We start from the raw sequence: 16,300 nt of genomic DNA, 5'->3' as shown, positions 1-16,300 counted from the left end.
ATCTTTGGGACGAGTTGGACCGACGTCTGCGACGGCGACAACCTCAACTGCAGACTCTACCTCAGCTTGCAGCAGCTTTGCAGGCTGAGTGGACAGCCATTCAACAGGATGTGATTCGTCCTCTCATCGCTTCCATGGGCAGGAGATGCCAAGCAGTTATTGATGCTCACGGGGGACATACTCGTTATTGACGTTGAGTGACGTTAAACTTCACCTAATGAGCGTGGACTTCGCCTTTGCAGACTTTGGATGTTCAGCAGTGAATGTGCAAAGTTTCACACATATCATACAGAACTACCCGGAATGAACTTGTTAACAATTTGTCTCATATTTTGCCTTTTGCGTTTCTTTTTTTGAAGAGTATATTTATACAGATCGTTAAAATGCAATGAAGTATATAAAGAAAATTAAAGTATATGTGATGAAGATACAGATCGCTGGAGGTGATACGTGGTTAGCATGATGGAAAATAAATCAAAAAGAAAACCTCACATTGCACTTTATTAAGACAGAAAAAATTCTACTTGAAAGCATCCATACTACTTTCATAATTCACATTTTCTCTATTACTAAACGGCCATAAAACTGGACCAAAGATACCTAGAAATATTTCTGCCCTAAGTGAAAGCCCTAATACAGGATACAATACGAACTTCACTTTTAAAAGATGAACACTTGTGGTTAAATTAACACATGAGACCAACCAGATTTACGGTGTTCTGAACTACAATTAAAAGAGTAATCCTTTGATAAATGTAGCATATGCTACTAGATGGAATACCCGTCTGTTGGACCGGTGAAATAAAAACTCATTTGTAACAAAGGATAATAGATTGTGCTTATATTTGTTTCTTAACATAACAAACAGTAAAAGTACAATGAAAACCCATAAAGGTACCGATACTGAAAAGAAACACATACTGTTTAAAGATTCTAACAAGTGTGGCCACATACTTTATTCTGATGCTTAATACAACATTGATAGTTTTTCCAAAATTAGATGGGGGTCCAACCCCACTCGTGACCTCCCTCATATCATCCTGTATCACCGTGTCGAGTTTGGTACTGATTGATTAAGAAATACAGACACGTATAAGAAACACACACTGTTATATAGATAACAGAGTTAATATTCAAATGTATAACACTAATTCATCTTGTATTCCGTCAGGTGGGCTTACAGCAGTTATCTGGACAGACCTTGTACAAACCTTTCTTATGATAGCCGGGGCTTTTGCTTTAATGGTTATCAGTGAGTATTTTTTATTTCATATACTATAGTTATTGATTTCAATAATGTTCTTTCCTTTCAATTTATCAGTTCTCCAAACTGTAGTTTGTTTTTTACTTTCATTAACAATTGCCACAGGTAGGTCAGAGGAAAAATGCCTCTGGGCTTGTAACGCTAAAATTCAAGTTTCGTCCCAACGGTAAGCAAAACGCAGTAGCTTTGTATCTAACATGAGTAAGGAAACAGTAATAACGTTTTGTTTGCGTTTTAATACTGAAACTTTTAGTCCAAAGTTAGTTTTATGTCCTTATGAATCTTATGATGGAATAATTGGTTTTGTTTGTTTTTAACTTCGCGCAAAGCTACTCGGGGGTTATCTGCGCGAGCTGTCCCTAATTTAGCAGTGTAAGACAAGAGGGAAGGCAGCTATTCATCACCACCCACAACTAACTTTTGGGCTATTCTGTTACCAAAGACAGTGGAATTGACCGTCACATTATAACGCTACCAAGGCTGAAAGGGCGAGCATGTTTGGTGCGACGGAGATTCGAACCTGCGACCTTCGGATTACGAGTCCAACGCCGGGCCCAGTGTATTTCGGGTTCTGAGAAGGTAAATTTGATATATTATATCTTTCAAACGAACTTCATCTTAGGTTTCAAAGAAGAATACATTTACAGAAAAAATTTTACTACCCGTCATCTGCCGAATATTCGCAAATTCCGGCTACGAAATCGTTTCCCATACGATATTTTAAATGAAACTTTTGACAACATGTTGGTGCACAGTATGTCAACAGTATATATAACGTGAATTAAACATTAGAAAGAACTTTGTTGTCGTTTCTAATTCACACAAGTATTTTTATCGGTTGTACGTAATAAAACGTCTGTTCATTTCGTTCGTGTTTCACCAGGTGAGATACATGTCAGCCCCAGTTCTTGTATCTTACATTGTGAACGAAATAAACAAAACTTTTACGATTTACAACCGATAAAAATATTTGTGTGAATTATAACAATAATGCACGTTGTAAAAAAAAAAAAAAAAAAACAACACACCTTAAACTGTGTAAGGCAGGAACGATCTTAATCAAAACTACAGCAGCGCCACTAAGCTACAATAAGCTTTTGTATTTAGTCTGCTCATTTTAAAACAAAGCCACATTGAATTATTTGCTCTGTCCACGGTGGGGAACTGAACCCAAAATTTTAGCATTCTAAGTCCCACATGGAAACTTTATATTGTGAAATGTTGAGATTTATCGGTTACAAAAGTGTTCGGAATACAAAGATATCACATAACATAGATTTTACTGTTTATATCTAATGACATATTCGTTTATATAACATTACAAGTGGGTATATACGTGTGTGTATTTGTGTCCCTTATTAAGAACTTGTGGTTTAGGTGATAGGTCTATAGAGGACCGAATATGGTCCACTGTGTGACGAAATTTCAATATTAAATGAGTTAGAATAAATATGCACTGCTGGCCCAAATCTTAAAGCCAATGAACATAAAGAAAAAATATGCATTTTGCGTTGCTAGACTCAACCACTTATTTGAGTAGAGCTTCGAAAGATGAAAATAAGAAAAGGGAAAATAAAAATAGCAAATATTTTTCAGCATTTAATAGGGAAAATGTGAACACTATGAAATTAGCCTAAATACTAGCTGGTCAAAAGTTTAAGACCATACTGAAACGAAGCGTTAAGCGGTAAACACGTAACAAAATTTAGTCATTTGTGTTCAAGCATCAGTGTTGTCAACATCTCCTACTGACATCTCCTGTGTTACATTGGGTAAAAACATGGCAATTGCTAAAAGGTTGATAGAGTTTGAACGTGGCAGAATTGTCGAGCTGCAAAAGCAAGGTCTCTTTCAACATGCCATCGCTGGTGAGACTGGACGTAGTAAAACTGCTGTTGTAAATTTCTTAAAAAGACCCTGAGGGATACAGAATGAGAATTTCAAGTGATCGGCCCAAGAAATTTTCGCCGGTGTTGAGCAGGAGAATTCGACGGTCTGTCCGGCAAGACACCAGCCGATCGTCGAACCAGATTAAGGTCCTTATGGACGCAGAATGTAGCTCAAGAACAATAAGACGGTATCTACGAGAGAAAGGCTTTAAAAACCGTAAACGTCTTCCACATCACGAAACAGCTCGGTTAAACTTTGCTGAGAAGCACCAAACATGGGACGTAGAAAAGTGGAAGAAGGTTTTGTTCTCTGATGAGAAAAAAATTTAACCTGGATGGTACAAATGGCTTCCAACGTAACTAGCACGATAAGGATATCCCACTGAAGACATTTTCTGAAGACGACACAGTGGAGGAGGTTCAATCATGATCTGGGGTGCTTTCTCCTTCCATGGAACAATGAGGCTTCAGGTTATACAGGGGCGTCAAATAGCAGCTGGCGACACTGGCATGTTGGAGAGAGCATACGTATTGACTGAAGGCCCTCGCTTGTGTGAAACGATTGGATCTTTCAGCAGGACAACGCTGCAATCCACAATGCTCGCAGGACAAAGGACTTTTTCATGGCGAATAACGTGATTCTTTTGGACCATCCAGCGTGTTCGCCCGAACTGAACCTCACTGAAAATGTTTGGGGGTGGATGGCAAGGGAAGTCTATAGAAATGGACGTCAATTCCAAACAGTGCATGATCTTCGTGAAGCCATCTTCACCACTTGGAATAGCATTCCAGCCAGCCTTCTGGAAACGTTTATATCGACCATGCCAAAGCGAATGTTTGAAGTTATTCGCAATGACGGCCGTGCAACTCACTACTGAGACCTCTTGTTGGGCATTTCTTACGCTGTTTATGACTTCTTTTTGGTATGGTCTTAAACTTTTGACCAGCTAGTAGTTAGGCTAATTTCATAGTGTCCACATTTTCCCTATTAAATGATAAAAAGGTTTTTTCTCCCCTTTACTTATTTTTATCTTTCGAAACTCTACTCAAATAAGTGGTTGAGTCTAACAACACAAAATGCATATTTTTTCTTGATGTTCATTGGCCTTAAGATTTTGGGCAGCAGTATATTTCACATATAATTTCTTTAATGTAGCTTGAAATAGTAGTATACAATATCAGATTTCTTTAAGTAAGGAAAACAAGGAAACATCTAAGTCTATTTCTGCCTTAACGTTATTTTTGCTACAAATTATATCAGGTCATCCCTTAAGTAATGTCCGATTTTAGGTTAAAAAAAAAGAGAAAGGATTTCAAACGCTTTTAATATTAGTTAATCAATAACGTATGTTCCATTATTATTAACTACTTCCTGACAACAATTCACAAGCTAGGGTTTTCTCGGGGTACTCCCGTTTCCCCCCACACCAAAATCTCTGGCATCGGACCTGTAGGTCCCAGCCTCATTCTGAAAAGGGCCGTTTACCCAGTCAAGGGTATCTAATCAATTACAGTAAATTTTAAAAACCAATTCGCCAGCCGCCAGGGTTCTCCATCCTCGAGCCAAGGTCTGGCTCACTTCACTTTCGCTGCTTTCGTCCAGTTCTCCCGTCCTTCCTCTCACTCACAAATATTTTTGAAATGTTAAAAATAAAGTAAAAATTCCATGGATATTTTAAAACATTTCTCACGTAAGGGGAGGAAGAGGAACTACAAAGTTCCTGAACACCCCAGTTGGAGAGAGAACTCTTCTGATTTCTCTCTCTCTAAACTGAACCCCTGCCACGTTAGTTTAGTTTAGTTTAGTTTAGTTAGTTAATTCACAAGCTTCCGAATGCCACTTCTCTCAAATTCTTCGGGCTTGGAGGAAAAGAATGTAGAATGTTCCAAGTAAGGCTTCTACGTTTACACGTGTACACGATGAAGGTTACTGTTTGTGGTGTATCCGTTTAGGATATTACAAAACGTTTAATCGCTTAGGTCCTGCACTAAGTGTGAGCCAGTTGGTAACGTCATTAATTAATAAACATACGGAAGCTATCATTTGTGACAAAATATTTTCCCTACAGTCCCGGACAGTTTTCGCTGTTTTTTACGATTTACCCACATTTGCCATATTGGCTCCTCGGATAACCTGCACCGAGTGGTGGATAAGATTGTACAAAATATTTCTGCAAAAGAATTATGCCATAAATCGTTTTCTAAATGGCAAATGCAAAGTGTTGTTGTCTTCTACCCGAACATCACTCAAAACACACTTCAGTGAAGATCCCTGACAGCGCGCGCGTGCAGCCGTAAACATGGTCCAATCACGTGCAAACGATCTTGTAATTGTTGTCTGGTATGAATGTGAAAATTGCCACGCGCACACACCCAAACCAGCCAACGGAAGTGGTACAAAATGGATTCTGCTAGTTCTAGGCCTGCTACCGCCAAGCGTTCAAAAGTATGGGACCATTTTGAACGTGAAAATAACAACAAAGTGAAGTGTAAGTTATGTTTCACTCTCCTTTCATTTTCTGGAGGTTCAACAGGAACAAAGCTAAACCACCTTAAGCATAAACATAAGTCAATCCACTGTGAAGAAACAAAAGTTCAAACTAAAATCAACGCATATAAAGCACCTGTATTATCAAACGATAGGTGGAATAGCTGCACACAAAAGTTAGCTTTATTGTGTGCCGTGGATCTGCGTCCGTTATCAATCTGTGAAGGACCCGGTTTCCGGGCGTTTTGTGGAGAACTAAATCCCAGTTACACTGTACCATCGAAACAAACGGTCACAAATCATCTGAAGAAAATATTTGCTACTGAGAAAGAGTTACTCATCAATGATATCCTGAATCACTGCACGGGTATGCCATGACATCTGATCTATGGACAAGCCAGGCAACTGAAGCGTACATAACAGTTATGGGGCACTATCTTGATTCGAACTGGACACTGCACAATGTTGTTTTAACCACAAGAGAAGTCACAGACAGACATACTGGAGAAAATCTGGCTAATGAACTGAGGTCAATCACGTCAGAATTTCACATACCACTGAACAAAATTACGGCACTCATAACAGACAATGCCAGCAACATGACATTGTGCTGCGACAATCTTGGCTGGCTGAGTGTGAAATGTTTCGCACACACGCTACAGATCTGCATCAGATCTGCATTTGATAAAGTCAGATCAATTAACCACGCTATTGGCAGCGCCAAAAAACTAGTAACTTTTTTTCGAAAATCCGTGTTAGCTTCCAATGAGCTCACCCAACGTCAAAAGCAGATGGGATTACCACACCATAGTTTGATCATAGACTGTGCAACACGGTGGAATAGCATGTACCAGATGTTTGACAGACTTATAGAACAGAGACTTGCTGTATATGCAGTCTTGCACATTAATGTTGTGAAGGACTCTCAAACAAAGGTTCTTGACATTACTGATAAAGACTGGGAGGTCATTGTCCAGTTCTTCAGCCTTTATACATAGCCACAAGGGTTCTTTGCTCAGAACAATATCCAACCCTCTCTGGGGTGATGTCGATCGTGTACAGTCTGTTGGAGATCCATTTAAAGACCAAAGACTCAGATTCCAATGTGGTTAAAAACTTCAAAGATGAAATCTCACAAGATCTGAAAAGGCGTTTCAAGACAGAAACTGAAGACGTGTGCAAAAACATTAGAATGATGTGTTCTTTCATGGATCCCCGATACAAAGGATTGCCATTTTTGACACCAGCTCAGCGAGATGTAGTTCACCGAGAAATCATTTGTTACTGTCAAAAACTGGCACAGTCTGAATCACAAGTCACTGGAGTAGCAGCTGACAGGTCTGTTCCTCAACATCAGTCAGCCGAGGTGAATTCAAGTACCAAACCAGGCAGCAAACTATCACAAGACGACATGGCTTATTTGTTGGGTGATTTTTATGAACAAGACTGTTCTGTTGTTGTTCCTGAATCCCCCGAGGCTGAATTAGAACTCTACCTGGAGCAAAAGCCAATCCCATGCAAAGAATCTCCGTTTGCCTGGTGGCGAAATGAACAATCATCGTATCCAACGATGTCTAAACTGGCCCGAACGCTGCTCTCCATTCCAGGCACCTCTGTACCGTCCGAGCGGGTATTTTCCTGTGCTGGTGGTGAGTTCTTTATTTCTTTTATAAAACATTCACACTATATCACACATGTGGTTCATCATGATTATAGATATATACCGTTATCCGACATATCAGAATATGTTTATACCAGGAATTGTTACAAAATTGAGATCGTCTCTTGATCCCGACACAGTGGACATGTTGATTTTTTTAAACAAATGATTAAAAGCCAAAAACAATGCCAAGAGTGTGGATCATGTCTCCGTAAAACTTGAGGCTTCAGCTCCCGATACAGCTACCAATCTCCCTGTCCGCATCAAGCAAGAGCCAATGGATGTCAGTGTTGCACACTCCAGTGATGTTCCGGCTCTCCCTACTCTTGGAGGAGTCACTGACTTGGAGTAGGAGTGGGCCCAAAGTCCAACATATATATGTTTTCTACTGCACGTTGTACCTTTCATATTCACTTTAATTAATGCATTGATGTTTTGTAAACTTGTGTGGAAATAAGAACAATTTTCCGACATCATGTTTTTGTCGTTGTCTGTATGTGTCTGAGCATGCGCACTCCTGGTACTTGGGTTTTTCCCATTTTCAGTACACAGTTCAAAGCGGTAATATTTTATTATTTGCATGGTGCAACGTAACTAAGATAATGTAATGACGCGATAAGATTGGCAGTAACAGAGTGAGGTAAAATGTTAAAACAAAACACGTGACACACCTGCAATTAATTTTCATTTTATTCATATTTCAAATGTGGCCAATATATTCACTGAACACAACACCAACATCAATTCCGTGTACACGGTTAGTTTCTTGTATTGAGTGACGTGTAAACGTTTACAGAAATTAGTAAACGTAGAAGCCTTAGTTCCAAGCTCTATTCCATCAAGATAGTTCTGTAAACTTCGGAATAGATGATAATTAGATGGGGAAAGGTCTGGAGAATAAGGAGGATGTGGACTCTTTTCCCAGTATTGCTGTATCGGGCTTTGCATTATCCTGGTGTAACACAACACCTTTACGACTGATCAAAGCAGGCCTCTTTTCTTTCAATGCAACATTCAAGCGCTCTAACTGTTGACAATAGAAGTCTGATGTAATCTTTGCATTGAGTGGCAGCAACTCAAAGTGGATCACACCAAGAATGTCCCACCAAGTCCTTAACAAGACTTTCCTAAGGTTGAGGTCCATTTTGGGTTGTGCTTTAGTCACTTTAACTGCACTAAGCCATTGTCTGCGGCGCTGAACATTTTTATAAAATATTTATTTTTCATCTCCAGTCATTAACCTGTCCAAAAATGGTGAGTTACTGTGACGGAGTGCAGAGAAGTACGAATGTCCACTCTTGCTCTAAGGTTGGCTTCTGTCTCAGTTTTGACACCTTTACAAGCTGTTGCAGATGAGCTGAATTATTGAATCGGTTGATTTAAGCTTCTGTACTAGTTCTTCAACTGTTACAACACAATCTTCAAGTGGAGCTAGCAGCAAGTCATCATTAAACTCAACAGGACGACCTGAACGTGGCACATCACTTAAGTTGTAGTCACCTGATCTGAACTTGTGAAACCACCTTCGACATTTTATTTCATTGAAAGAATCCACACCATAAACACCTTAAATGTTTCGTGTAGTTTCTGCTGCACTATTGTGTTTTTAAAACTCATAAAATATTATATGCCTAATGTCCTCCTCAGACACATCCATCTTCATGAGGGTTTATTTCATTAATGGTCTGAAAAAGTGGAGTTAGGTTAGTTTCTTTTATTTGTCTGAACATTTTTGAACATTTTTATACACGTCCTACTACATCTTTTAGTCATTAAAGCCTTCTACAAATACAGGAATGATGATGCACTTTCTGTATTAAATTTTCGGACATTACTTATGGGATGACCTGATATTTTCTTCTTTTTTTAATTATAAATAGGTTTCATGAAAGTTGGTGGCTATCAAAAACTGGTTAAACAGTTCGCCACCAAAATACCCAATGAGACAGTTATTGGCTACAACTCAAGGAATGAATCCTGTAGCGCAATTCCAGAGAACTACATGCACTTATTGAGATCAGCCTATGACCCTGAACTTCCGTGGACAGGAATGGTCTTCGGTTTAACTATTTCAGCCGTTTGGTACTGGTGCTCTGACCAGGTTACTAAATATCTGTAAAATTATTTACTTGTACAAAAAATTAAATCATTGGAATTTATATTATTCTGTTAAATAGGTTCTTAGTGAATTGTACTTACCAATCAAGATGTATTTTCAATAAGAACATGGTTAAATATGTTAGTTTTTGATGACAAAAAAGGGAGAGCTAGGCCTAATAAAAGTTACATAAAATGTGTTCAGTCATGCATTTCATAATTTTTGCGCAAAATTACACAAAGGACTACCTGCGGACATTCGTTTATAATTTTAAAATGCTAGCACAAAAAGAAGACATCTAGTCAGCCTCACCGTCGCCCAGCTCTCGGGCTGATCTTCTCTTACTGAGACATCTTGTCAGCCGCACCCTCGCCCAGTTCTCGGACTATTCTTCTCTTACTGAGACATCTAGTCAGCCGCACCCTCGCCCAGCTTTCGGGCTGATCTTCTCTTACTGAGACATCTAGTCAGCCGCATCCTCGCCCTCTTCTCTTACTGAGACATCTAGTCAGCCGCACCCTCGCCCAGTTCTCGGACCGATCTTCTCTTACTGAGACATCTAGTCAGCCGCACCCTCGCCCAGCTCTTGGGCTGATCTTCTCTTACTGAGACATCTTGTCAGCCGCACCCTCGCCCAGTTCTCGGACCGATCTTCTCTTACTGAGACATCTTGTCAGCCGCACCCTCGCCCTGCTCTCGGGCTGATCTTCTCTTACTCAATTGTGGGATTTATTTGTTATTTTTATAGCACGCTCACAATCCAATTACACGGAGCTTGAAATATGAATTTTCGAAGTTACAGTGTTACAACGTGACCACTAAACACACCCGGCCTTTTGCAAAAGAAACAACAGAAGTGTATCATTCAGTTTCATAAGGGAGAGGTTATCAACTCCAGTTATCAAGAAAATACGTCAAGCCTTCAAAATGTTTCGAAATAGTAGAATTTTGTAGTGATTAAGTGTGGGAAGTATTTATCGAACCTAAAGCTCGTTTTATTTATTGCAGGAGTTAGTGTAGGTATAATTAGTATAACCGAGAAAAAACACTCCAGTTTCCGCCATTTTGATCTGTCTAACATGTCTCTGCTTTTCCTTTCCAACTTAAACCAACGATAAATATTAAAGAAAATAAACTTTTACGTCCACTTTAAATACTCAAACTGAACAATTTGCAATTCACCTTCCTGTGTGTGTACGTTTATGGAAGTCTAAAATTAGAAAATAAAACCGTCAGCTTTCCTATTTATTTCTTTGTTTTGTTCTAACGCTGAGTTACACACGACTTACTAACTTACATATTCAAAGTCGTATTGATATAATGTAACACTTCCTACGTTAAAATACCCGGGCCTTAGTATGGCCAGGAGATTAGGGCGTTCGACTCGCAATCTGAGAGTTTCGTGTTCGAACCCCCATAACACCAGTCATGCTTGCCCTTTCAGCCGTGGGGGCGTTATAAAGTGACGGTCAATCCCACTATTCGTTGGCAAAAAAGTAGCCCAGGAGTTGGCAGTGGGTGATGATGACTAGCTATCTTCCCTCTAGTCTTACATTGCTAAATTAGGGACGGCTATCGCGGATATCCCTCGTGTAGCTTTGCGCGAAATTCATTAAACAAATTCCTCCCATATTTGGACGTGAAGGATAGCGTCGTTTTTCATTAGTTACACTTGATGCATTATTTTAGGCTTAGATATTTTAGTCAGAATTTTCGTGCAGGAATGTTTATACTCGCCTCTCTAGTAAATTCAAAACTAACACAATTGTTATGTATATTAATTTTGTTTAATTGTACGCACGTGTATTCGATTTTACTTTGCTGCCCGTATTTAAAAAAAATCCTGAATTTATCAGAGGTAAATAACAACAAAAAAAGCACACAGACCTATAATGATACAATAACTATAGAATATTCTTTGTCTGAAATGTAGTAAAATCACGCTGTAGGTAAAAAATTATAATTATTTTTTCAGGTTATTGTTCAAAGAGTTTTGTCAGCTAAAAACATATCACATGCCAAAATGGGCTGTGTTGTCGCTGGTTACCTGAAGTTTCTACCGATGTTCTTACTTGTGTTTCCAGGAATGGCCGCTAGAATACTTTTTACAGGTATTTGATAAATTAGTTTTATGTCCAAAACAGTTGTTATGAATATAATTAACAAAGGGAATTTATATGATGGGAAATAATGATATATTTTTCTTCTCAAAATTAAATCTAAATAAATACTGTATAAATGCGTTTTCTAAAAATTAATTATGATCTAGTAACAATATACCCATGTGTAATAACCAACCTATTTCTAGTATTTTACGAAAGCAAATTTTTTTATGTGTAGTTGGTTATCTTCTTTAAGTATTGCTTGTTTAGTATTTTGAGTTATATATATTTTTAAATTTTCAAATGTTCTTCTTAATAAATTCTTATTGACTGAAACATGCAAAAAACAAACTTATTCTCAAAGACATATTCCCACTTGGTCAGTTGTGTAACCCTAAAAATTAACTGTAATGGTAAAGGCAGTGAATTTTATGGACTTTGGTGTCTTCCTGGTTTTAGCTTGTTAACCCGCTGAGCTGAAGAGGCGAGCTCTATTTGATATAGGCATTTTCATAATTGAAAAGTGCTGTGAGTAAAACGTGGGTTATTTTAAGTTACTGTTGTCAAGGTTTCCGATTGGACAAAATTTGGTGATGATGCATCAGTGTATCTCCTTGACAACCTAGCAAACGTAATAGAGAATTTCAGCCAATGATTATGATTTTTGTGCGCCAGCAATGCCAAGCGCTGGGTGATGCACACGTAAACCCTATTGAATTTGGTTACTCGTCAAATGTAATTATATGCCCAAAGTAACACATAACCCGTTATCTGTCTATTTATGTATATATGTATCTATATGGCTGGAATAACTTAAAAACAAAAACATGCTTGTCGCAACACAAAGCGCCGTCATTTCGTACAAGTTTTGTGTCAATCGGTACCACAACGGCCGAGATATTGGTGTAACAGACCGACAGCTTTTCATCTTTATAAATGTTTGCTAATTAAAGAAAAAACAATTAGTTTATTCGATCACCTTCAAATTCTACCTTTTCAGTTTTTTCTCATACCTATTGACTAATCAATCAGAGTATTCAATATACACCGTTCTAAATACTCAATCATAAAATATTTTAGCTTTACTTGTGATAATTTTCCATGTGAACGAACTACGGAAAAGTACCGCCATTTATGTAAGCTTAGTGAGAGTTAAGCCTAGTTACATTTATCCTAAGTTCGAAACAATGTAATGTCACATTTTCTTAGTCCAAATGTGCACTAACCTTTTCATTCTTCTTCTATGGTCAACATCTTCACTATCAAGCCAGGTATCAATAACCAAATTTCAACTAAAGTATAGAGGCTTATCCATATATCTAGTTATGTTATATCAACATATCTTTAAACTTAGATCAGATCGGGTGCTCAAGTCCAGAAGTTTGTTACGCTATTTGTAGAAATAAAGGCGGATGTTCGAATATTGCTTATCCTCTGTTGGTGTTGGAGTTAATGCCACCTGGTAAGTATAACATAATATGTTTAATACAGAAAGAGAAGTGCTTGCGATACCGTTTTTGTTTTTAAAACAGATGTCTAATATATAGGTGTTGACACACCTAAAAATAAAACATGTATACAAACGATAAACAGCTTTATTGTTAAAATAAGTAGTAATTTTGAAATGTTCAAATAGGAATTTAATATAAAACAATAATTTATAGCGACAATTTTCACCATAGATACAACAACTATTTTTTAATGGCCTATTACCACTGTTTCTATATAATTTCGCTGAATTCTACTAGGCGCCAGAGGTCTGATGCTATCTGTGATGCTGGCGGCTTTGATGTCTTCTCTTACATCCATCTTTAACAGTAGCTCCACCATTTTCACCATAGACATCTGGACAAGAATCAGGAAGCAAGCAAAAGAAATGGAACTTTTAATTGTTGGAAGGTACATAATATTTCTTCAAACTAAACACTTTCAGCTGAGACATCTTTATCTTGTTAAAAGGAAGGTTGATCTTTGAAATGTGTTATCTTCATATGCGATAGATGCATTTAATTTATGGGTAAGCTTGACAAATATTTGAATTATAATAACTGGGTTTGAGAGTTTTATTTTAGAGTTTAGTAACAATATATTGGGTTGCCTAGTTGACCAACAGGTCTCTTGTTACCATTAAGTTATGTCTACTAGCAGAAATCCCGCCTTAAGGGTAATTACTAATTATAATATTCATACCTAATTCTCAAAAAATTGTAAAAGTAAATATAAGAAAATGATTTTTTTTCCGGAAAGTTCTGCATGGAAAAGGGTTCTAAATGATACAATCTATAGAGACGAAAACTTACATAGGTTTTACTAATATAAATCTTAATGTTTCCGTATATTGCGACATTTTTTTGTAGCCTGTCGTGTTTTTGCTTCAGAGATTTTTGGGCCTGTTGTTCTTTTTTGCTCCCTTGCTTGATCTCTCCTTTTATCATCATCTTTACCCTATTCATCTTCAATAGTTTTACTTTGGATCTTCATCTCATAAGTTTAAGACACGCCCTAAAAATATAGAAAATTATTTAAACAACATTTCATCTCTGCATCAATATGCTGACGTTTAAAGACTTTTCTGTAGTTTTGATTACATACATAGATATTGACATACACGCTACGTCCTTTATAAGTGATATATATATATATATATAATGGATCATGGCATTTACCGTTGTAATGCTTGATTTATGTATGGATATTTTTTGCAAGACAATTAGAAACAAAATGGGGCAAAAATCTCGTTCTACTTGCTTCTTTTGTTGTCGTTCTTGCCAACATTTCAAACAAGAAACATGTACACATGTAGATTGTGTTATTAACAATTACGTTTTCTTTTATTTAGGATTTTTGTCCTAGTTCAAGTGGTTATCAGTATTTTATGGATTCCTGTCATTGAGGCTGCTCACAATAGTCAACTTTTCCATTACATTCAGAGCGTCACTTCGTATTTAGCGCCACCTGTCTGTGCCGTTTACGTTCTGGCTGTTTTGTGGACTAGAACAAACGAACGAGTGAGTTCCAAATTAAGACAACACGAATTTAATAAACGTTGACGTTGCTTTTATGAATTCTTATCACATAATCAACGAATGTGAATTCGGTGTACGGCGCGTGTCAAAACACTCCCAAGTGAATTTTTTAAACGAAAATTGTTATTTGTTTCTTATTTATTTCGAATGAAATTTACTTTAACGTGCTGTTCAATTTGTTTTATCATCAGTGAAAACCACCCTCGTCTGTAAAAACAAAGTCAGACCCTTTTGTTGACACACCCTACTTAATAAAACAAATGGAATATTGCTGAATAGTAAATGAAAGATTTATTGTGGAAGATAACATTTTAAATACGAATCATAAAACGAGTTTTTCCTCGTCTGGAGAAAACTTTTCACGAACAACACAACTCCATTATAATGGTCATTTAATCAATTTAATGGTAACACATTTAAACGCCAGGTTTATGGTTTGTTTAGAATTTCGAGCAAAGCTACACAAGGGCTATCTATGCTAGGCGTCCCTAATTTAGCAGTGTAAGGCTAGAGGGAAGGCAGCTAGTCATCACCTCCCACAGCCAACTCTTGGACTACTCTTTTACCAACGAATAGTGGGATTGACCGTCACATTATAACGCCCCCACGACTGAAAGGGCGAGCATGTTTGGTGTGACAGGGATTCGAACCCGCAACACTCGAATTACGAGTCGACTGCCTTAACCACCTGGCCATGTAGATAGAAGTATGGTTGTTTGTTTCAGAAGGTAGACGTTTGTTTCGCAGTTGTATTTGGTCATTTCCAATGACTTTAATGACACTAATCAGTATGATTTCTCAGTGACCTCTCTCAATACAGCAGATCCACGAAAGAAAATTATCGATATAAAAAAAAAACTGAAAACAAAAATGAAGAATGAAAATGTTTTTGACTAATTAAAAACAGACTTGATAAAAGTATTACCGGTACTAGTTTGTACTTAAACAAAATCGTACGTAATGAAAAATATAATGTAACATATTATATTTCATTTTATCCTTGTATTCTTACCCATTTGTAGTACTTTTACAATTAATTATGTTCTGTATTTATTGTTTATTGCTATGTAATAATCGTGGATATCCAACTTATACCTGACATTAAGTCGTAAGCTTGTGTTATGATGTGTTAGTGTTTTCTTTAATATAGACTTGTGATGCATCCTCTTTTCCAGGGAGCCTTTTGGGGTCTAATGGTCGGACTCGTTGTTGGCATGACTCGATTTATCTGGGAATTTTCTTACACTGTTCCATCGTGTGCCAGTGGTCAACCAGACCCTCGACCTGACATTCTGTCTAAAGTTCATTATCTACACTTCGGGTGTATCCTCTTCGTTGTCTCGTTTATGGTTACCATAGTAGTAAGCCTTTCCACTGAACCAATAGATACAAAACATGTGAGTAAACTTTGTTTTTCAACATTTGATGACTTGTCTTGAAGGGTGAAGTTCTTTGTTTAAAGTTAAGCACAAGGCTTCAAAGTGGGCTATATGTGCTTTGCCCACCACGGGTATCGAATCCCGATTTGTAGTCCGCAAACGTGACGCTATGCTACTGTTGGTGGTGGAGACAAACTATTCAACCAGTGAGGGACTCAACTGGTATTCGAAAGGTTTGTCGACTCTTCCATGATTGCTTTAAAATGATTAAACTGTCAAGACCAAAAAAAATAACGTTCGCCATGATTGATTTAGAATGACAAATTTGTCAAGTCCAAATCACCGTATCATAAGATTGATTATTGAGTAAATATTAGGTTTCCACATGTCTATG

General features: G+C 37.6%; 1 protein-coding gene across 1 annotated transcript in view; it reads left to right on the top strand.

Annotated features, from left to right (window-relative positions):
• Nucleotides 1-16,300, top strand: part of LOC143256228 (sodium/glucose cotransporter 4-like) — a 43,742-nt gene that overhangs the window by 24,176 nt on the left and 3,266 nt on the right. Inside the window, exons 7-13 of the mRNA XM_076513137.1 lie at nucleotides 1,172-1,252; nucleotides 9,182-9,402; nucleotides 11,375-11,510; nucleotides 12,856-12,963; nucleotides 13,250-13,400; nucleotides 14,341-14,509; nucleotides 15,703-15,924. Coding sequence (XP_076369252.1) covers nucleotides 1,172-1,252; nucleotides 9,182-9,402; nucleotides 11,375-11,510; nucleotides 12,856-12,963; nucleotides 13,250-13,400; nucleotides 14,341-14,509; nucleotides 15,703-15,924 — 1,088 coding nt within the window. The remainder of the gene's footprint in view (nucleotides 1-1,171; nucleotides 1,253-9,181; nucleotides 9,403-11,374; nucleotides 11,511-12,855; nucleotides 12,964-13,249; nucleotides 13,401-14,340; nucleotides 14,510-15,702; nucleotides 15,925-16,300) is intronic.

The sequence above is a fragment of the Tachypleus tridentatus genome, chromosome 7 (genome assembly GCF_004210375.1).
Source record: "Tachypleus tridentatus isolate NWPU-2018 chromosome 7, ASM421037v1, whole genome shotgun sequence".
NCBI classification, from domain to species: Eukaryota; Metazoa; Arthropoda; class Merostomata; order Xiphosura; family Limulidae; genus Tachypleus; species Tachypleus tridentatus.
The sequence above is the reverse complement of the archived record's forward strand: the minus strand, read 5'-3'. Positions and strand labels throughout refer to the sequence as shown.